The 23,277-nt window shown below is 40.7% G+C and overlaps 3 protein-coding genes across 3 annotated transcripts; all 3 read left to right on the forward strand.

The window, feature by feature from the left end:
• The first annotated feature begins 681 nt into the window (after positions 1-681).
• On the forward strand, positions 682-5,846 carry LOC108677873 (ankyrin-1). Its single transcript, XM_018166177.2, has 5 exons — positions 682-861; positions 2,297-3,857; positions 4,124-4,317; positions 4,728-5,035; positions 5,386-5,846. The coding sequence occupies exons 1-5, from the start codon at positions 764-766 to the stop codon at positions 5,835-5,837; spliced, it is 2,613 nt and encodes an 870-aa protein (XP_018021666.2). The 5' UTR covers positions 682-763; the 3' UTR covers positions 5,838-5,846.
• An 81-nt stretch (positions 5,847-5,927) lies between these two features.
• Positions 5,928-12,658, forward strand: LOC125177944. Its single transcript, XM_047880689.1, has 5 exons — positions 5,928-5,942; positions 6,429-6,570; positions 10,958-11,124; positions 12,215-12,284; positions 12,624-12,658. Exons 1-5 carry the CDS (start codon positions 5,928-5,930, stop codon positions 12,656-12,658), a joined length of 429 nt encoding a protein of 142 aa, XP_047736645.1.
• Positions 12,659-16,084: 3,426 nt separating this feature from the next.
• Positions 16,085-20,961, forward strand: LOC125177947 (ankyrin-1-like). The gene is made up of 5 exons (XM_047880693.1): positions 16,085-17,347; positions 17,650-17,843; positions 18,262-18,569; positions 19,778-19,995; positions 20,569-20,961. The coding sequence occupies exons 1-5, from the start codon at positions 16,133-16,135 to the stop codon at positions 20,959-20,961; spliced, it is 2,328 nt and encodes a 775-aa protein (XP_047736649.1). The 5' UTR covers positions 16,085-16,132.
• Positions 20,962-23,277: the final 2,316 nt, after the last annotated feature.

The following is a 23,277-nucleotide window of genomic DNA, read 5'->3' on the forward strand; positions in this document are numbered from 1 at the left end:
TCCCTCTCTCTCCCTCTCCCTCCCTCTCCCTCCCTCTCTCTCCCTCTCCCTCCCTGTCTGTTGCTTCTGCCATTTTTATAAGTCTTTTCAATAATACATTAGGAACGTTGCCATTAAACAAGTTTAGGCTCTTATAGCCTATCGCACTGCTATTACTCATAACATTGTTTGGAGGCATGACTCAGGTTTATAAATATACACACAGAGCCCAATATTTAATATATAAGATAGATAAGAACCAATAAAGATTACTTATGATCAAAGCTGAATTTACCGCTGGAGAGAGCGTCATGTCGTCTCGGAAGCTGGGTTACGTGCCCGGTCTTGGAGCAGTAGTTGTTTTTTTGTTAAAAGAGGTAATTTTTTATCCAAATTCTTTGTCTTCATCCGATTTCTCAGTTAACCGAGGCCTTCGCTAACCGAAGTTTTACTGTATAAGTGCTTTCACCCATGAACTTGACTACCCTGGTCGAAATTTAATACAAAAGATTTAGTATCAACAAAATGATGGTTGATTAGAAAAAGAATTTTGCTATTTCAAGCATCTCCATAGGATATTATTAAGGGCAGAAAATGTTTTGAGCCTTTTCACAATTTTTCGCTGAATTCGTTGACGATCTTGTTCATTTTCTTTTACATCCTGAGCTGCCATAATGCTTCAGTCTTTTACATTTCTTTATAGCTTGATATCTTGTGTTACCCTGAATAAGGTATTAACATCTTAGTTTGAATAATAAACAGATTCAGTGTAAAATAGCTCAATATGAGCAATAATGTGGGATCGGCTGGTGAGACGATTATCGAGATGGAGATCACGCCTCTCACCAGCAGTCCCGGAAACGACCTCTCGCCACCGGACAGGTGAGAATAAGTGTAATATCCCACCCGGAACTTGACGATGAAATAGCATTAGTTAAACGTTGTTTCAATATCAACTCGTGATCCACGTTATTCCACCGTCATTTGCTTGGAGGGAAATGTTCTCTCTGTGGCTCGAGTAATTCTTCTTGATGATAATTCATCCAGTTAAAATTTAGGGCAGGGAATATAACAGGCTGTCGCCGGTGTAGAGGCGCAACAGAGTCGCGATAGAGCAGGAATGTCCGCATTAGAGACGATATCGCCAGCCGCGTAGCGGCGCTAATTAACCTCTGAGTACCTGCCTAGGTGTGCTCTGTCCTGCCGACACGCAGCCCTCACTGAGCACCGCCGGCTCAAACCTGCCCAACGCCCGCTCTGGGGCGGCTCTGGTAATGTACGCGGCAGTTACGCGTTACCGTTTGTCAACGATTTAAAAAATTTTACTTTCTCTCTCTGAAATCACCTAGACTTCAATCTTGCAATGACAGGTTGTATTGGCATTGGTTTTTTACATTCACATCGTATTGACTTTAGCAACGTTATTTAGAAACTAACAAATTCAATTATCGAGGAAACATACACCTCGAATTACTCACCGCTACTCTGCAAACGTTGACGGCAGCTCCGGGAATCGAACGCAGATCCTCCGCGACGTATTCGACGCCTTTACCACCTTGACCACGCGAACACCTTTCCAGCTCTATGAACTACTTAACTATAATACATAACAAATGACTCAGTAGCGGCCGCTACCGCTACCGCTATATGCTCTAAATGTAGCGGGCGCAACCGCTGCCGCTAGAATTGCTCAAATGTAGCCCCGCTACCGCTACCGCTATATGCTCTAAATGTAGCGGGCGCTACCGCTGTATGCTCTAAATGTAGCGGGCGCTACCGCTGCCGCTAGAATTGCATAAATGTAGCCCCGCTACCGCTACCGCTACTGAAAATGTAGCGCGCTATTGCCCACCTCTGGTTAAACGTTGTTTCAACGATATCAACTCGTGATCCACGTTATTCCACCGTCATTTGCTTGGAGGGAAATGTTCTCTCTGTGGCTCGAGTAATTTTTCTTGATGATGATTCTGCGGGTTTAAGTTCAGGAATAATTGTGAGCTGTTAGCTTATAATGTCGCGTGTTGTTTAAACGTGGTTCAAATTAAGCTAAAATTTATTATAAAATTATTTATTCTGAAACACGTCTGAGGCATTTTCAAATTAAAAATGAGATCACATTAAAATCAGAAAAATTTAAACTATATGATATCACATTGCCTCAGACGGGTTGAGGAAAAATTCAGGATTGAGAAGCATAGAATTAAATGTACTCCAAAAAAGCTTTAATAGTCTAAGAATTCAATATTACTTAGATTATTACTAAATCACCAAGTTTGAACTCAAATTAATATTATTAATTAATTATTTAATTCTTCAGACAAACAGAAGAAGACGTCATGAGCCTTGCAGACGCAATAGAATGCGACGACTTACAACAACTGAAGAAGTTGCTAGGCCAAACGGACTCCAGTAACAGCGAGCAAAAGACCAACACGGAGCCCAAAAAAAGCATTCCTGTTTACCTGAAACAAATTTCGCTGGTTGTCGATTATCAAACTCTCTCAGTTAGGAGCAAAAGAGGTAAAACTGCCCTACACTTGACCATAGAAAAAGGATATGACGGATTTTCTCAATCAATCATTGAAAAATTTCCACAGATGCTCTTAGAAACGGACAAGAGAGGCGACACTCCATTACATTATATAATTAAATACGAGCGCACTAAGCTGTGCTCGAACGTTAAAGATTTTCTTGCTGAAGAAATTATACATAAAAAGAACGAGAAGTCGGTCACAGCAATGCATTCTGCGGCGATCGAACGACGTCCAGAAATCATGAAAATTTTGCTCGAAAAGAAAGGAGACCCAAGAATATTAACCAGCAACTTACATACTCCCCTCCACTTCGCCGCGCAATACGGCTCAGAAGAATGCGTTAAGCTACTCCTAGCAGCGGACAAAGACGTCGAAAATCTCCAAACAAACGCCCAGGAAGGGGCAGAAAAGTACGTGAACATGCGCACAAAACATGGACGAACAGCGCTCATGTTCGCAGCCAAGCAAGGATTTCTGGAAATTTGTAAGCTTCTCAAGTCTACCGATGCGAACCTCCAATGTGTAGAGGGGAAAACTGCCTTGCACTACGCATTAAACAAAGGACTAGAACGTGTTGTCTTCTATATAGTTGAACGACTACAGACGGATTGTTTGATAAAAGACAAAGATGGGAATCTTCCTTTACATTTATCCGTTTGTGGCAGAAAAGAGTGCTTTTCATACATGCTTCAAAAAACTGATTCAGATGCATTGAGTGATGACGTTGTTGCTGAACTCGTAAAACTGGCAGCAACAAAATCACTGAAGAACATCCAAATAATGGCAGATAATGAGAAATTCCGTGAACGCCTAATAACATATCGTGATCCTGCGAACAACAATTTACTTCACCTCACTGTCGTGAGAGAGAGTTACTCCTCTGCTCTTGCTCTGATAAGGAACACAAAAATTAGTAAAACTTCTAAAAATAGCGATGATAACACCCCACTTCACTTGCTGATAATGCATTCAGGTAGAGCTATGTCCGATCAGGAAGACGAGCGACGACAGGTACAGACAGCGTTGCTACGTAGCGCTCAAGACGTTGTCAACTCGGCCAACAAACACGGGGAAACTCCTTTATACTTGGCATCGAAGTTCGGAGCTCATGACATCCTCTGCTCACTTCTTCAGAAAAAACCTGTTCTGAAATTCACAACACCACAAGAAAGCGCAATTCACATTGCTGCTCAAAAAGGACACGATGCCTGTTTGAAAATGCTGCTACGCTCAGCAAGGTCAAAAGATTTTATCAAACTCCGAAGAATGAAAGTTCACCCTCTGCATTTGTCCTCCAAGCACGGTCACTTAGAGTGCGCTAAGCTTCTATTGACAAGCTCTTTTGTGAGTGAAAATTAAGTTTTTACTAATTCAATAATGAGATTATCGTTCCAAACATTTTCAATATAGGACATTTTGGCTCAACTATATGTGGGAAAATGATGTCATTCACGCAATTTCCTTCTCGTCATCAAGACGCTAACCGTGACAATGCACCCATTTCACCCGTGGGTACTTTCATGAAGCTAGGGTTTAATACGTTAACACCTTAAACAGATTTTCCTATTCAGTGAGCTGAATATTTACAGTTGAGTTCTCTTTTCTCGCAGGGAGATCAGAATTTCAAAGAGAACTTGACCAGCAAAGCTGAAAACGGCCACTATCCAGTGGACAAAGCCTTCGCCGGCATGCATGGCGAGCTCTTCACATTCCTGCTCATCCAGATGGCTAAGGATGACAAGGATGAGGAATTCTCAACTCGACTTCACGGATATTTTAAGAAAAGCATGAAAGAAATAGACATGTATGTACATTTTCAGCACTACTTCTATCTGTATTTATATGCATAACAATTTAACTCACAAATTTTCAGCACAAATAAACCAAGGTCTTTTCGCGCATCCCTCATATAATCGTATGTTAGACGTTAATTTATTGAAACTATATAAAAGTATGTTATTTCGGTGTAAGATCTCACAGTATCTGAGACTCAGTAGGTAATAGAGCAATTAAGTGCATGAAGCCCAGCCTCAATTTGAATACTATAACACACTTCACGTTGTTATTCTATGCAAATTTTCTATCAGAGTTACATAATGTACGTAGCAGACCTATTTCCTTCTCATTGACAACGATTTATTGACAAAAAGCTCATGTAAAGAATATAAATTTAAACGAAACTGAACTAAATTAAAATAAATTTTTATTCTCTAGGGGTAACGAGCAACAGAAGGCCAAGCTATTGGCTTTCAGGTCCGCAGTTCTGGAAGCAGTGATTGAGAGCAACTGGTGCAACGTGGCATTCAACACACAATTCTGTGGCAACATCCGGCAGCCTCTCACCGCCAATGAAGAAGAAGTTCATAATAAAATAAAACCCTGTGACTCTTTTGCACGGCTCATCAGCAACCGCCCTGACTTGGCTTGCCGAGCCCTGGATAAGCACATCACACTTCTTCCTGGCGGCAACCGAGAACTGCACGACTACACCCCTTTCGAGTTCATCTACTATAGAACAGAAAGTGAGAATGGTTCGGGTTTGATATCTTCATGTTTGCAATATTTAATTGGATGAAAATATTTTGTGTCTAAAACTAACAAAATTTTCCGATTTTTCATGAAATGATCCAAGCCCAATTTCGCCAACTGCACCGATCCGAGCCCATTTTGCGATTGTAATAAAAAATTAGGTAGTAAAAATATGAAACTTGAAATTCAAACATCTATTCACAAGACCAAGACTGCTATTATTGTCCATAATGCCTGTTATATGTCAAATAATCAAATTTTCAAACATATAGGTTGTTGAAAGCATAATTTCACTGAAAATCAGACATTCTTCTTATTTTTAACGTTCTTCTTGCCTATTCAGATTCGAAAGTCATGTCTCCGTTCAGCGAGATAATGCCAGAGAGACAAACACACGATCTTGAGACCAGTTCCAACACTTGCAATGTTTCAACGACACGCGCCCAAAGTGACGTCGTCGAAGCGAATGATCCACAGAATTCTACTGAAAATTCTGAATTGTTGAACAAAACCAATTACGACAGCCATGATCTTAATGGTACTACTGAGACGAATCAACCTCCTGAGAGGCGTGGATCATCAAGCGTTGAGAAGAAAGACTCGTGGCTTGTTCGCAGATTCTATGGCCTCTACGGTAAAAGGGATGCGAAGGAGGAAGAAAATTCAAACTGTCTGGAATCAAATGTAGAAGAATTTAGCGGCATAAGCTGGTACAAAGACCATCCTCTTCAGAAAGCAGTTGAGACTTGCCGACAAGATCACGGCCGAGTGCTACGCCACAGATTAACCCAGTAAGATTGTATGTTGTGCCTTCTATTCGGTGCGTTTTAAAAATTTTAACTTAATTACACTCAAAAAGCGCCCACGTATTTGTGGCCCACGGCTATGCCCCTCTTCGCAGTACACTGCAGTAAGTGCAGTAACCTCAGATTATGTGATGGTCCAGAAGACCGAGTGACCCAGTAGTTACAGTTCAGAATAGCTAGGCTGGAGTTGTGAGTTGTCGGTTCGATCTCAGCTACCTACTACATACAGTTCTAGTCAAATTGGCAAGGTGGCCGCACGGTTAAGCAAAACTAAATTGAACTATCAAGTTACGTGTTCGAGGCCCCTAGCAAGCTTTGAATATTCTGAGATGTTAAGAATTGGTGACAGGTCCAACGGCCTAATCAACGCTAACACCGCTATAAAAACCATATGTCTACGTCGCACACACGTCGTATATAAACGTCAGCAGCCAGTTATACGCCTCTTTTATTTTAAATTTGTTCGAACTCAGAATTTGAAAGAAAACAGTTGAAGCTTTACTAATCGAAATTTATAAATTCTAAATTTATCCTTTCTCGACTGCAATATTACTAAATCTAATGCCCGTTTTCAAACAAGCTCGAGTTCAGCGGGACGACGCGTGACGAGGTGACGCAGGCGTTCGCTGACACGCGCTCGTCTGACGAGGACGTCTTGACCGCCGTCAGCGCCGTCATGCTTGCGGCTGACGATGACGCACACTGCGTCAGCTGGGGGACGGTTGAGGGTGGGTGTCAACTTGTGTGGTGGGTGTTAACTAGATGGTTGCAACTGGTATGGTGGGAGGCAACTAGTGTGGTGGGTGTTAACTAGTGTGGGGTGGCAACTGGGGTGATGGATGCTAACAAGAGTGGGTGGCAACCGGAGTGGTTGGTGTCAAATAGAGTGGTAGTTCTCGGCTGGAGCGGTGGGTGTCAACTTGAATGGTGGATGTCAACTAATGTGGTTGTAGTGTTGTAGTTGTAAACTGAATGTCGAAACAAATTTCAAAACACGTGAACCTTATTGGTGGTGGGCGCTTTGAGTTGGGCAACTAAACAATACCGTGAGTTTTTCGAAAAATTATTCAGATTGTTGGTCGCGAATTGGAGCCAAGTCACATAGCTTGATGATAAATTTGAAACGCGCATTTTGTGAGCCTTTAATCTATTATTTCAATCCTTCGAGCGTGAATAATATCACGGCCTAGTGATGACGACAAATAGTTATAACCTGCACTTCACTTCAGTTACTGGGTAATGTTTGCAGTGAACTTCAGTTGCTGGGTAATTTTGCAATGAGCATAATTGGCTGAAAATGTTTGCAGCTCTTGCTGCGTGAAAAACTTTAACTGTTATTCATGTCAAAATGCATTTTCTTGTAGCCACACCTCCTAATCACCTGCATTCGTCATTATCATAATCGACACATTTAACAAGAATGTTATAAACATCATCAGCTATTGATTTGCGATCGTGGAGGCTTCTATTTTTTATGGTTTCTTCCCACACAGCTTTCGACGCTTATAGAATCCCTGAACTGGAATCCATACATCAAACTATACACCAGAAAGAGAATCACTAAACGGGAAACCATACACAAAACTATACTCCAGAAATAGAATCACTGAACTGGAAACCATGCATAAAACTAAATACCAGAAAGAGAATCGCTGAACTGGAAACCATACCTTATGACCTGATGACCTTATTATGAGTTTAGGACTTCGTAGTCAACAAGGCGGTGATGGTGCTCCAATAATTGACAAATAAGAACAATTTCGCCGGAAACCATGTCGTCCATTATTATACAGTTCAGCCTCTTGCATACATTGGACAAGCCTCCTGGCCTCTACCTTTCCAACCTTGATCACATGTGAGGTCAAGGTCAATAGTCTGTAATATTGAGGTTTGTCCATCGGGCCTCCTTTGTGAATTGGTGTTATAATTCCCGCTTTGAGGCCCTCAGTAATAATTTCCTCCATCATCGAAGCTTTCCAGAGCATTGTGAGCGGAGATTTCAGTGCTTCAACACAATTCATCAACAGCACCGCCGGAATTCCATCCGGTTCTGGTGCTGGAAACGTCACCAGTTCTTTGATACTTATTTTCATATGTTCTGGTCCAAACTCGATGTTCTCCAACCCCCTTCCACCTGGCAGTTCCTGGAAAACTTTGATTTCATTTTTCTCTTGAGTAGCGGAGGTTGCTGAACACTGATTCAAACTGCAATCCCAACAACTCACACATGCCATGGTTATCTTATATTATCAAGGTTATATCAAGGACATCATTATCCTACAGTGGGCCCACTGACGTCAATATTTCAGCCTTGGACTGTGCGTATCTAAAAATATACTTGGGGTCCTCTTTCATGACCTCAACTACTCGTTCCTCGGCAGCTTGTTCTTCCATACTGAGCGAGACCTGCATCCTACGTTCAGTTTCCTTGTGGAGCTCTGCTAGTCTCTCTCTCATATGATCACTAGTGGATCTATTTCATCTATTTGTACGTTTAATCGTTTGCGCTTTCTCGCATTCTCATGAGGATTCGTCGGTCTCCCGGAATGCTGCTGACTTTGTTGCCCGTTTTTTCGGGGTATGACGCACACATACCTGTGCTAGTTTCTCGCCTAATTTTGGGTAGATTTCGTATGCATTCATCGCGTGAAACTCTTCTTACCAATCAGTTTCTTCAAGTTTATTCCAAATTGCCTCCCAATCCGTTCTTCGATGATGGAAGTTCTGTCAATCTCTTCTGGAGCATAACCCTGGCCTGGGTATCATTTTCAATTGTCGTATCCACCATCACCAGGCGGTGGCTGGACAGCGAGGTTTCTTCAACCGGAACGTCAACTACCATTCTTTCCTTATTAGTAAAAATGAGATCGTGGATATTGTGATCCCTTGTCTTGCTGACTGAGCAAGTGTTCCGCAGCAAACTTCACTAGTTTGGCTTCTGGACTTCTGTCACGGCCATCAACCTCCAAGCCGCCAGGGCTTGTCCAGTGAATACGAGAGATTGAAGTCCCTCTATTATCAGGCTGGAGGCTGGGTCACCCAGTCCTGCCACCCTGGTCTCTATTTCCTTTAGGGTTTTGTTAAAATTTACCGCTGATCAAGCAGACGGCCTATAGACTATGGCTCCGGTCAAGCCATCAGATTCCGATTCTCAAATCCACCGTGCTTCTTATTAGGGAGGTCCTAAGGTGAACAATTAATCATTTCTTCCTCCCTTCTTTCCGGTCTGCTCGGTAGTGTTGGAATCCTTCCATTGCAATTTCTGCATCGAGGATACGTTTTCTTAGATGCGACTCCGTTTGTTTAATCATGAAGATCCACCCTCTCCGACCAGCTCTTTCAGCACGCCAATCTTGAGACGCGCTCTTTGTTTGAAAAGCCCCTCGATGTTGGCCAGCAGAATGCCAGACTCTCCCATTCTTGGTGAACTTACCTGCAGCGGCACTGTTCTGGCAGGCGTCCTTGGGTCAGCAGCTCCTTCATCTGGAGTTGCATTATTTCCAGTTGCTGCATCTGTTGCTTTATTTGCTTCCTCATCTCTAAAAGAGCCCTGCAGGTAACCTATAGCCCCCTGCACGCGTCCCTGTCGCATACGCATGGCCCACTCACTGGAGTAGTTAGGTCGTCTCTCCTTCTCCAAGAACTACCCTCCTCACCGCTCCTTCTAACAGTGTTTTCCGCAACACTATCGCTGCTCCTTTCTTCCCTGTGATGGTGAGGCCTTTGAGTGAGTGAATGGGTCAAGACGAGAGGATGAGGCAAGAGTAAAGCTAACTGCCATGGAATGGGAAGTGGCACGCGGCGAGGTGTGGTCGACCTCACCAGGCTTACAAGGTCGATTCCTTCATGGCTGCGATAAGCTTAGTTTCGTTTTCTTTGAAGTTTTTGCAAATACTCATTACACAGTTCTTACATGCAAAAGAAACTCTCGTTTGATTAAGCTGAACCAACTGAGTATATTTACTGTATGAAAAACTGAGCTGGAAGAACGCTGAGCTCAATCACTGACCTCAACACCCAAAGCTCTGAAAAACAGCTCACACAAAGCTTTATAGGCTCGGCAGGAAGTCGTAAATAACTTCGGCGGCGCTGCAATCATACTTGACTTTCTAGCGCTTCGTCCACACTTGACAGTTTCACTTCCAAAATACTGCTCAACTCTCTTTTTCAATTCGATTATTTATTGTGAAATTTTTTTTCTCTGTTTTACGTGTTGGATGCTATAGCTACAGAAACTGTGTAGGCTTTTGCCCAGTCCGATTTATCCCAACCCAACTCAAAAACGAAACTGGAACGTTGTGGTGTCCGACCACTTTCATGTTGAGAAGTTTACACTTTTTACTGACTTCTCTGATTTTCCGCCGGAACACTGAATTAACACGTTGGCCGCGATTGCTGATTTGGCCCGAATGCCGTACGGGCGATAGGTTCAAACTTGTATATCTTCAGTTACCCGGCAGATAGCAAGGAGAAAAGTTGTGTGCAGCTCTGCAGCGGTATGTTCTGTAGTGCGATAATTGTTTTTCAATCAGGTATGAAATATAATGATGTTGGCAACACCCAATTTTGTAGTTTCAGATCAATAAGAAAATATTTTATCTTCTTTTCATACTAAGATAGATATATATATTGCTTTCATCAATAGACACAAATTTCGTAATTTTTGTATTACTTGCATTTGAAAATATAACTGTTTCTCTAAGCAGTAGTTGACTTCAAATCATTCCTTAACATGCCTATTTAATTGCATCATTGAAATTTTAAATTTGAAAGAGTAATAAGATTTTATAAAAATATGTATTTTTCATATGAATGTACCACATGTGTACACATCGCGATTCTGAGAAGTACAGCGTGTACATATATGGCGCACATCGCGGCCAACGTGTTAAGACAATAATCGTCACACACAAACGTTTAACTACAGCGAGATTCAGGACAGAGCCGACACGTCCTGCCTCGACCTCCACCACGAGGGAACTGACATACATAAAATTATACACCCAAAAGAAAATCACTGACCTGGAAACGATACATAAAACTCTACACCAGAATGAGAAACACTGACCTGAAAACCATGCATTAACTATACACCAGAAGCTCCAGCAGGCTCGAACACCTCGGGCACCATGGAGGTGTCGTCGGCTGCCTGGAACCGCTCGGTGTGCGCGGTGCATCACCTGGAGCAGCGCCCACCGTGGGTCATCATCTTGGAGCTGTGCACTCTCATCCTCCTTGTGCTCCATGCGGTCGTGGAGCACAAATTTCTTAGGAGAGTAAGTATTATCTTGCGGGTGCTCAATTATATCCCAATTACCTCAAGTAGCTGAGATAGTCTAGGTGATAATCTCCTTTCAATTCTAGTTTGCAAGGTAGTTCCTGATCAAATTTCCCCAATGTTTTCATCGCGTTCCCATTTTCCCTTATTTTTTAATACTTCCTCGTATTACCTGTTACTTGTATGTTCCCAATTAACCCATTAATGTTGCAGGTTTTCCAATTTACCTACCCACTTGTGACGCCAATGACAGAATGCACGAATTTCTTGAAGTCATTTCCAGTCGTTTGACTTTTTTGCCTCCATTTCTTTGTTCGGAAATGTTTTGAAATGTACGAAGAATAATTAAGAGTCTATTAGGCAAGTTTTTATTCACATTCTAAGATATGAATATTATTCGAATTCTAACCAGATTAACGTGAAATTTTGTAGTTTATTATTTATGTTTAAAAGTTAATGATTCATTCTTGAGTTAACGTCCGGAAAAGGAGCGAGTAGAAGTGACAAATACTGCATAAATGGAAAATAAACTTAAAAGGGCAGAAAAAACACGAAAGATGTTTGAAAAAATGTATACATTTACCGTAAAAACTAGGTATTTTGCCTGAGTATTCCTCAGACTTGGTAGTTCTGGTCTCTTCTTGTGAGCTCTTGTAATTAGAAGTCATTCAGTTCATTAAGATTTTTAAAAAAATTTGTTATACCTGAACAAAAATTCTAGTTTGTGATATGAAATAGTAATGTTTCAATTATTAATCCGATGTAATCATATCTTTGTTTTATTTCAAGTCTAGTAATATGTATTCTATCTTTATCTTGACAACAATTGGACAATTAATATCATACTTTTCAGATTAAAATAATAGTTGAAGCCATTATGATATGATTATATGACAGACTGCCCCAGTCCTAGACCATTCGCTAGGAAAACTGTCAAAATCAAACCCTGACACAAAACTTAATGTTTTCACTGTTTACTGTTGGAATACATAAACCAGAAATTTTGTAAGAATATAAGGATGCATTTTACTTGTCAAGAAAGGTGCCCAATTGTATGAATTGCAGCTAGTAATTAGATCTTTTTGCAGACGACGAATTCGATGGCAGACGTTCACGGGGCCAGCCGCGTGCTGCGAATAGAAAACGGGCAAAAAGGAGGTAGTGTAGAAATCTATCTCCTCCTAGGGTTTTCAAGCTACAACATTGAGACGCATATCATTCGATGCGTAAAGACCATACCAGGGGAGTAACGAAGCCCGACTTTTTATTTTCGCATTCGTTTTTTTACACTCATTTTTTCGTTTTCTTCTCGTTTTCTTCAAATTTTCCCACCTCCCCCCCCCCCATTTTGAATCTAAACTATGCACAAATCTGAAAAAAAGCTGCGTTAGTCGATATGTATGGTCTTTACAAATCGAATGGTATATGCCTCATCGCTGTAACTTCAAAACTCTAGGAGGAGATAGGTTTGCCGTGACAATAAGTGTGAATGCTCAGGAGAGCGCGACAAAGTCCCGCCCACATCGCAATAAGCACTCAATGTAGCAAGGATACAAAACTAAGCGTTACTGCAGCTCGATTCCACTCAAGGATGGTGGGAGCGACTGCATGCGCACCTCCTCATACCGCGCCAAGCGGGTTACTGAGCTGCTCCTCAAGCAAACACTGTATTTATAGTGCTGGGCAGCGTATTAGTTCCTATCTAATTTGTTAAAGAACTCCCCCACCCGCCTCCATTTCATGGTCTGTAGTGAAAGCATAAATCAACGTACAGAGATGGCAATGGTACCGTTGGATAGGGCAGAATGTCAGCACTAAGATGAGACTAAAAACCGGAAAAGCCAAATCCAAAAATTTTAGGGTATAACCCCCCTCTTAAGTCACTCATGAATCATAATTAGAAGACTTTATTTCACCACACTTTAAAAGTAACACATTAAATGATCAATAAAGAATGATATTAACACATTGACACTTCACAGCTTTCATCTTAGGTGCTTTGCTTATGAGACAAACTCTTGATATGAGGCTAACTTTAGATATGAGGCTAACCCTTGATATGGGGCTAACTCTTAATTTGAGGCTAACTCTTGATATGAGGCTAACTCTTGATTTGAGGTTAACTCTTGATTTTTCGGCTAATTCTTGATTTGAGGCAACCTCTTGATTTGAGCCAACCTCTTGATTTGAGGCTAACTCTTGATATTATGCTAACTCTTGATTTGAGGCAACCTCTTGATATAGAGGTTAACTCTTGATATGATGCTAACTCTTGATATGAGGCTAACTCTAGATATTAGGCTAACTCTTGATTTGAGGCAACCTCTTGATTTAATGCTAACTCTTGATTTGAGGCTAATTCTAGATATGAGGCTAACTCTTGATATTAGGCTAACTCTTGATTTGAGGCAGCCTCTTGATTTAATGTTAACTCTTGATTTGAGGCTAATTCTAGATATGAGGCTAACTCTTGATATGATGCTAACTCTTGATTTGAGGCAATCTCTTGATTTAAGGCTAACTCTTGATATGAGGCTAACTCTAGATATGAGGCTAACTCTTGATATGAGGCTAAATCTTGATATGAGGCTAAATCTTGATATGAGGCTAAATCTTGATATGAGGCTAAATCTTGATATGAGGCTCTCCTAAAAGAAACAAATGAAATAGATAAATAATAGTAAGCAAAACATAAAACGTATAAATATACGACCTAAATATGTACATAATTTGTCCACATCAAATCTATTCACATATATATTTACATAATCACATCCTAACGTAGCACTGACCTTTGCTCTGGCTTTCCACGCAACAATAATCAACGAACCTTAGCATTGCTCGCATTTCTTTCGGTGAACTCTAAACTAAAATTACGAACAAAACTTAGAATAACAAATCATTTTGTTACAAATATTACCGCCTTGCATTACATTAAAAATGACAAATGATTTCTTTCCTCTACACTGATTAAGATTTAAAAATGTTACTGCTTCAGCTTGCAATTAGACGTTAGCTCATTTAACGGCTTTTCAACGATATTGAGTTATTGATTTTTATTGATATTTATTGTTATTGATATTGATGTTCAGTATTCAATCCCTCCTTGCGGACAAGAATCTATTTCTCCTTGACGTTGCCCCATGCAGTCGGAAATATTGTAACAATTCGGTAATATTGTGAGTTTCATATTTTCGTTTGATACATAAAATTAATGTTGTTTTACAAAACGTTTTCATTCTATAAAATTTTCGTATCGTTTTAAATGATTATACTCGGCATATTTCTATTAATTTTGTTCATCATCCTCAAACGGAAATGAGAAATATTTAGGTAAATTTGATCAACCTTAATTTGTAAACATATAATGGAGTTGACATAAAATAAGGAGTTTTTTGGCTCTGGTAGACGTTTAATTTATCCTACTGATAGTCCAAGCCTCATTTTCTATGCATGAGAAAATTTCAAAAAAATTTGTTACTTTATGTTACCGGACGAGCTCCTTCATTTTTAAACCGAAGTAATTATGAGACTGCACATTTTACTCTGTACGAAGAACTTTTCCTACTCGTGTACAAATCAGGAATCACGCATCACAACTGGAATCACGCATCACAACTGGAATCACGCATCACAACTGGAATCACGCATCATATCAGGAATCACGCATCATATCAGGAATCACGCATCACATCTGGAATCACGCATCATATCAGGAATCACGCATCAACGACAATGGGTCAGGTCTTGCTTAAATCTACGGAATTTTCACTTACCACTAATAATGTCGACTAATATCTAATGCTAAAAGAATGATTCAGAAATGCTTTGTGAAGAGATCAATGAAGAATAAATAATTAAATTAACTTGTGTCGCGAAAATGTTAGAAAATGTTGTCGCGTTAGAAAAAGTCGCTCATTTTACGATCCTCATATGGTTTAAAATTTTTATTCGTGATAAAAGTGGTAATACATAGTTTACATAATATATCTTACTGTCCGTTAATTGAAAATAATTAGCCAGATCGCCATTCCAAATTTCATACTTGTATCTTATTTAGGAGGAGAGTTATTGGTTGCCTTCATTTTTAAGAACCCTCATAGGGATTGACGAGGCTGGCGGCCGCTCCACGGGGCTCTTAACACCCTGTTGATTGTGTGAAAACCTCACAATCTACTACCCTTATCAGCGGCTGCAGCCTAGATAACCGAGGCGCAAGTGGCAAGATGTTCACAAGGTGATCAGAGCAATTCCTTTTACCTGAGCGGTTGATTGCACGATTCCGCCGGTCTTGAGTAATTAAAGTCACTATTTTAAGTTTTGTTAACTGGACCTGTTGATGCTAAGCAAGTTTCAGAATTTCATTCGATCAAGTTCAAATTACAAGTTTTATTATATTGTACAACGATCATCATTGCAAGCCTGATGATTCATGACGATAAAGTGAATTCAGTGAAACATCATTCAAAGATGGAAAAAAATGATAAGAATATTTTCTGGTTCCGAGATTTTAATGCTGCTTTTAGTTTTACTGGGCAATTAGGATTTTGTTTATTAAAGGAACTGCTATAGCATCAACAAATTTTAGCAAAATGGCAAAATTTTTCCATTTTCATCCACTTTTCATAATGATTAAATAACAGATAATGTCGACGAATGTCCTATGGAAACTGAATCATCCGTTGGAGTGAGCGTCATGTCGTCTCGGAAGATAGGTTACGTGAGCTGTAATGTATAAGCATTAATTCTTCAATAACTAAAATTTTGTTCGTTAACATAGGTAAATTTGTATCGAAGTTCTTCGTCTTTAACCGATTTTTAGCGCATTTTCTCATTTATGGAAAAAAGGCACTATTGTGCTCGCCATGTCCGTCTGTCTGTCCGTCCGTCCGTCCGTGACTTCAAGTTTTCGTCGACGAGAAAATGCACTCTCTGTCNGTTCGAGCGTTAAAGATTTTCTTACTGAAGAAATTATACATAAAAAGAACGAAAAATCGATTACAGCAATGCATTCTGCGGCGGTCGAACGACGTCCTGAAATCATGAAAATTTTGCTCGAGAAAGAAGGAGACCCAAGAATATTAACTAGCCATAAATATACTCCCCTCCACTTCGCCGCGCAATACGGCTCAGAGGAATGCGTTAAGCTACTCCTAGCAGCATGCAAAGAAAACGGCCAGGAAGGGGCAGAAAAACGAACAAACAAACGCCCAGGACGCCCAAGAAGGGAGAGAAAAGTACAAACAAACGCCCAGGAAAAAACAAACGCCCAGGAAGGGGCAGAAAAGTACGTGAACATGCGCACAAAACAAGGACTAACAGCGCTGATGTTCGCAGCCAAGGACGGATTTCTGGAAATTTGTAAGCTCCTGAAGTCCACCGAAGTGAACCTTCAATGTGTAAAGGGAAAAACTGCCTTGCACTACGCATTAACCAAAGGACTAGAACGTGTTGTCTCTTACGTAGTAGATGGACTCCAGGCAGATTGTTTGATAAAAGGCAAAGATGGTGATCTTCCTCTACATTTATCACTTTGTGGCAGGAAAGAGTGTTTTTCATACATGCTTAAAAAAACTGATTCGAATGCATTGAATGATGACGTTGTTGCTGACCTCGTAAAACTGGCAGCAACTAAATCATTAAAGAATATCAAAATAATGGCAGATGATGTGAAATTTCAAGAAAGTCTAACAACATATTATGATTCTAGGAACAACAATTTACTTCACCTCACTGTCGTGAGAGAGAGTTATTCCTCTGCTCTTGCTCTGATAAGGAAAACAAAAATAAGTAAAACTTCTAAAAACAGCGATGATAACACACCACTTCACTTGCTGATAATGCATTCAGGTAGAGCTTTGCCCGATCAGGACGCCGAGCGACGACAGGTACAGAAAGCGTTGCTACGCAGCGCTCAAGAAGTTGTCAACTCGGCCAACAAAAACGGGGAAACTCCTTTATACCTGGCATCGAAGTTCGGAGCTCATGACATCCTCTGCTCACTTCTTCAGAAAAAACCGGTTTTGAAATTCACAACACCTCAAGAAAGCGCAATTCACATTGCTGCTCAAAAAGGACACGATGCCTGTTTGAAAATGCTGTTACGCTCTGCAAAGTCTAAAGATTTTATCAAACTCCGAAAAATGAAAGTTCATCCCCTGCATTTGTCCTCCAAGCACGGTCACTTAGAGTGCGCTCAGCTTCTATTGACAAGCTCTTTTGTGAGTGGGAAATAAGTTTACTAATTCAATAATAAGATTTTTCGTTCCAAACATTTTCAATATAGGACATTTAATGCATACGTGGTTCAACCATAAGTGGGACAATAATGTCATTCACACAGTTTCCTTCTGGTCGTCAAGACGCTAGCTGTGATGCCCGTTTCATCCGATGGTAATTTCATAAAGCTAGGGTCGAATACGCTAGGGTTAAATACAAATTTCCCTATTCAATAAGCACATTTTACTATTTATTAAACATAATTTAATAAGAATGTTTACAGCTGAGTTTGCTTTTCTCGCAGGGAGATCAGGATTTCAAAGAGAACTTGACCAGCAAAACTGAAAACGGCCACTATCCAGTGGACAAAGCCTTCGCCGGCATGCATGGCGAGGTCTTCACATTCCTGCTCATCCAGATGGCTAAGGATGACAAGGATGAGGACTTCTCAGTTCGACTCCACGGATATTTAAAAAAAAGCATGGAAGAAATTGACATGTATGTAAAGTTTTAGCATTAATTCTATCTGGATTTATATGCATAGCAATTGAACTTACAAATTTTCATTACAAATAAACCAAGGTCTTTTCGCATATTCTTCATATAAGTTAGACATTGATTTATCGAAACTATATGAAAGTATTCTATTTAGGTAGAAGATCTCCCAGTATCTATAGTGACCCAGTAGGCACTAGAGCAATTGAGTGCATGAAGCCCAGCCGCAATTTGAATACTATAACATAATTCACGTTTTTATTCTTTGTAAATTTTGAACACAGTTTACATTTTGCAGCCGACTTTGCCTACCAATTTCCCTCTCATTTGTGTTGACAACGATTTATTGACGATAAGCTCGTGTAAAGAAGATAAATTTAAACGAAACTAAACCAAATTAAAAGAACTTTTTATTCTCAAGGGGTAACGAGCAACAGAAGGCCAAGCTATTGGCTTTCAGGTCCGCAGTTCTGGAAGCAGTGATTGAGAGCAACTGGTGCAACGTGGCATTCAACACACAATTCTGTGGCAACATCCGGCAGCCTCTCACCGCCAATGAAGAAGAAGTTCATAATAAAATAAAACCTTGTGACTCTTTTGCACGGCTCATCAGCAACCGCCCTGACTTGGCTTGCCGAGCCCTGGATAAGCACATCACACTTCTTCCTGGCGGCAACCGAGAACTGCACGACTACACCCCTTTCGAGTTCATCTACTATAGAATAGAAAGTAAGAAGGGTTCGGGTTTGATATCTTCATGTNTTAATGGAACAAAGCAAGAAGCAAAATTTACATTAAGAGTTAACACCATACATCTAACTATCTGGCACATTAGCTACTCAGTCTACCGATAAACAGGCGACATCTGCGAATTCCTTAAACAGGAAAATCTGCTGCACTTCTCCAATCTTCGAAGTAAGAAGACGGTTCACGTGGTGAACGTTAAGCACGAGCAGCTTCAAGGACAAGCTCTGAGAGTGCCACCTCGAGTCCAGTCCACGAGAGATCAGCAGCAACCCTACACGTTGAAAATAATAATACTTATGAACTGACTGAAACTAATCATTTAAGCATGTTAATTATGGAATCGCAATATTATCACTAAACAGCAACTGAATATGAAATAGAAGCAGCATATTTTATTGTCTAATCTCAATTTGGTTGAACGGAACCTCTTACCAATCAAGGCAGGGTAGGTTAACTTGAACCACACGAGTTAAGGCGTAATGGTTATCGTCAACCATGCCCAGAAATGGGTTGTTCACAGGAGTACTGCTGGGTAACGACTAGTCTAAGGTCCTGTCTATCACTCTTGTCGAGTGTTTCCAACTGGTGCCTTCTAGAATTTAATTTACAACCTTACAGGAAGTAGGAAAATGGGGAGGTAGGGAGTCCCATGGGGTTGAGCGAAGGACACAAATTCCTCAACGCTCTCGTTGTATTACCCGTTCCTTCCTCCCCTTCTGTTTGAGGGAAAAATCACGGTCAGTTGGGCATAGCTAACAGCAGAGAAAGCTCTGCGCAACCTCCCAAAGTAATCAGTGATTATTTTTTGAAAATCATTCCATAAGTGAACAGATCAATTTCACGAATGTAATTAAATAATTTTATCGACCTAAACTATAGTTTTATAGCTTTCTTCAATGTGCAAACGTATTTTTGAGCCAGCCATTATTTGAGTAAGAAACTGAATGATCATAGTTGCATATATTCATGGACAGTCTGAATGCTAAGAATAGAACCGAGAACACTGTTCGCAGTGCATTGAATTTCTCCTGTCGGCAGCGAACGGTTTATCTATTATTGAAAAATAAGCCGCTGTCTGCAGTGAAGACGAGAAATTTTGCTGTAACTCGGGAAATAGTGAGTTTCTGAATAGTAATGAAAAGGCATGCCTCGACGTAACTAAAAAAATCCATGCACAATTATTATTGCAGTTCATACCTCACTACTCTCGCGCACCCTCGGCCACGTCACTACGCTGCCAGACGCTGCCGCTGAAATTTACCCTCAGCTCGCCCAGCGTGCCGAGTGTAGAGTTGGAGCGTCCGTGAACGGCCCTCTTAAGAGTCAGGTGGAGCGGTCGCTGAACGTCGCATCGAGCCCAAACGGCCTCACGCGATTAAAATTTCTCGGCCAGGCTCTGCCTTCTAACGTCTGGCTGCACATTCCCCTCCTCCACTCCCCCTCCTCTACATTTTTAATCAGCGAGCGACATACTACTAATTTTTTTACGAAATTGTACTCTATTATCAAATTGGTTGTTTTCTTACTAATAACCTTTATTGACAATACGTGTTTACAATTTACGGCAATGCTGTGTTGAGATAAAACAACTAAGTTAATTTAGGCTGTTTCATAAAAGCACGGGGGCGGGGAAAGCGATTTATTGGTGAACAAATTAATTGTTAAAGTAATTGTGCTGGATATTATACCTATGTGTGTGACATAATATTTTCGGCATGCAGGTCTTTCATTGGCATGTGTGTAACTTTCATAGCCTCAAAGTTACGTAGATAATTTTCGGGTTGTGTTCTCACCTTCCTTCTATAACTATACATAACTGTATAGTATGTATAGTTATACCATATATGTATGTATATGTATGAATACTACAATATGTATACTACTATAACTATACATATTAATGGACTGACTGACGGGTATCATTCGTTAATAGATATTGCGACATAGCAATGTTAACTAATTTATAATTTGTAACATTGAGTTCTCTGAAGGGGTGTTGGGCATCTCCCCTTGCGGCTTGACCCCACATTGCCCCCCGCCCCCTGGTGGATCCTTTGCCGCTCCAGGGGCCAACAGCTGCCGGCCCCGGGCGAGTCCCCCTTGCGCCACAGGAGGCGAACCACCGAGCAAGGAGGGTGTGCTGGAAAGGAGGGTGTGCTGCTTCAAGGAGGGTGTGCTGTCAGGCATCATCTGCATCCACGTGGATGATTTTTGCTGGGCCGGAGAGGACTTCTTCAGAGATACAGTCATCAATTCATTGAAGGACAAGTTCCTCATCGGGACAACGAGCCGTCGCTCCATCGGGCCGTGGCTGTCCAGTGACCTGGCAGTCCAAGCGACTTCGAAGGGTGGTGTAGTCTACTTTAGCTGCTGAAACTTTAGCTCTTCTGGATTCTGCTGAGGCTGGGGTGTACATCGCTACGCTGTTAGCTGAGTGCCTGAATCTTTCTGTCGGTGACATTGTCGTGAAGTGTTTCGTTGACAATAGATCCCTCGTTGATGCCGTGCACTCCACTAAAGCATTTGAAGACAAACATCTTCGTATAAATATGGCAGTCTTACGTGATAAGTTGTCACTTGGGTTCGGTCATCCCTACAACTAGCCAATGTTCTTACAAAGAGAGGCGCCTGTCCTAAACCTCTTTTGTCAGCGATTGGTGGCTGCTCCATCAGTAGCCAGTAGAACTTATTAAAGGATACTAATTTGTAAATAGTGGTATTATTAGGTTTAATAGTTTCGTTATAATGTTCTCGTTGTATTGTTGATTTCTCGTCCTTTGTGATATTTGTGTTGTCGGCTGTATTTTTTTATTGTAGAAGAAAATTTGGGGAGAAATGTTAATATCTGATTGGTTTGCTGGTGTTGCCCAGTGGTTGTGACGTCAAACTTTTTCGGTCGTAAGATGGCTTTGTGCTGATGGCTTTGTGCTGCGCGCTCATTGGTTCGGGGAGCGCCGGTAGCCTACGTGGCGTGGGCTGGCTGTAACGTGACGCAAGTTGGCGGCAATGCTGTTGTGGACAGGAGTCTAGCGTGAACCATGATAGGGTGAGCATTTTGCGAGCGTGTGCTATTAACAGCATCAAACCCTTCGACTGTTCTTTCTACTTTTCCTGTCCAACTTCCCACCCCTTAAACTGATTTCCGCTTTTTTCCTCCAATTATTCTTCATTAATAAAGCGATCATCACACTGGGCATTTAAACTTCAGGTTCGCAGTGTTTTCAGTGCAAAAGTGATATTTTGACCATTTATTTCAATCGTAAATTGATTACGGTACCCTAGATTTTTGCAAGATTTCTAATTTAAATTTATTTCTTTTACAGTATACGTTAATCCGATCCTGAGACTGGCCGGCCTTACTTATTTCTACGTCACCCTTTCGTCACCGTGTTCTTTCAACCCGCCACCTTCACCTTCTTGTTTACCGTATTCTGAATTTGGGATTCCGCTCTTAACCACCGAATTTTGTCCGCATTACAAGGAAGAAAATTCTCTTCAAATCAAACTCAAAACTTTGTTGAATAAATTAGAGTAAAAACTTAGATGATTATTTCATTAATTTAAGACTCTGCATAGACTTAAGACTCAGCCGCGTTAGGCGCTAATGATGTTTTTTAACTATTACTAGGTCCAATAACTCCCCTCATAAATAAGATATAAGTCTGAAATTTGGAATGCTGTCTTGGCTAATTATTTTCAATACGTAGACATTAAGATAAATTATGTCAATTTTTTATTTCAACTGTTATCAGGGAGGATGAAATTTTGCACCCCGATGTTCGTGAAGCGTGTGACTTTTCTAGTAATTTCTCGATATACGTCGGTTTAACTATGTATTCTTCATTGATCGCTATCTCAAACATTTCTGAATTATTATTCTAGAATTAGATATAAGCACTTGAAGCCCAATTGTAGGTGAAACTTCCGTAGATTAAAGCACGACCAGACCTTTGGTTGTCATGCTATTTGCGGGCGCAGGCAATAAATCTTCTCTTCAAGGTAAACATTGGTGTAGTTTGGCAGAAATTTTTCTTCAATGCAGGTTTCATTGAAGAAGAGAGAGTATTTCTTATTGATAATTTTCTTATTGTTTTTCTCTATTCGGCGAATTAGGCTTTTGATAGGAACTGAAAAGTCAAATATCAGGTTTCCAAGGGACATTTTATTATTATTTTACGACGTTTTGAATGCAACTTCATTCATTATCTTGTAGAGGAAGAGTTTTGCAACAAGTGAATTTGAAATTTTGAAATGACATTAGTACAAACATGGGGTATTATGGATACAGATTGAAATCAAAACTTAAATTACGAGAACAGTTTCAACGTCCAGACAAATCGGGCAGTTTGTAAATTAATAGCTGGAGACTCCTGCTTGATGATGAGAGCCTCAGCTATGGATAGTCTCGTGGCGTCTGGGCATCTCATGATGATTCTGGTTTGGGTCTCCAACGTCGCGCTAGTGAGGGTCTCATTATGAGCCTCTCTCATGTGGTTCTTCGGTCGTCCGGTCTGGAGGTGGCATGTTAGGCGGCGGCTCAAAGTCGTGCTGGTCAAACCGATATAATTTACGTTCTGGAGTTTGATTTGGTCGGCTGCTATTGTGCTTCTGATGTTATTCAGCACAATTGATTTGAGGACAAATTCAGGTGTTGCAAAACTCTTCCTCTACTTGATAATGAATGAAGTTG

This window comes from Hyalella azteca, unplaced genomic scaffold (assembly GCF_000764305.2).
Source record: "Hyalella azteca isolate HAZT.00-mixed unplaced genomic scaffold, Hazt_2.0.2 contig679, whole genome shotgun sequence".
Classification (NCBI taxonomy): domain Eukaryota; kingdom Metazoa; phylum Arthropoda; class Malacostraca; order Amphipoda; family Hyalellidae; genus Hyalella; species Hyalella azteca.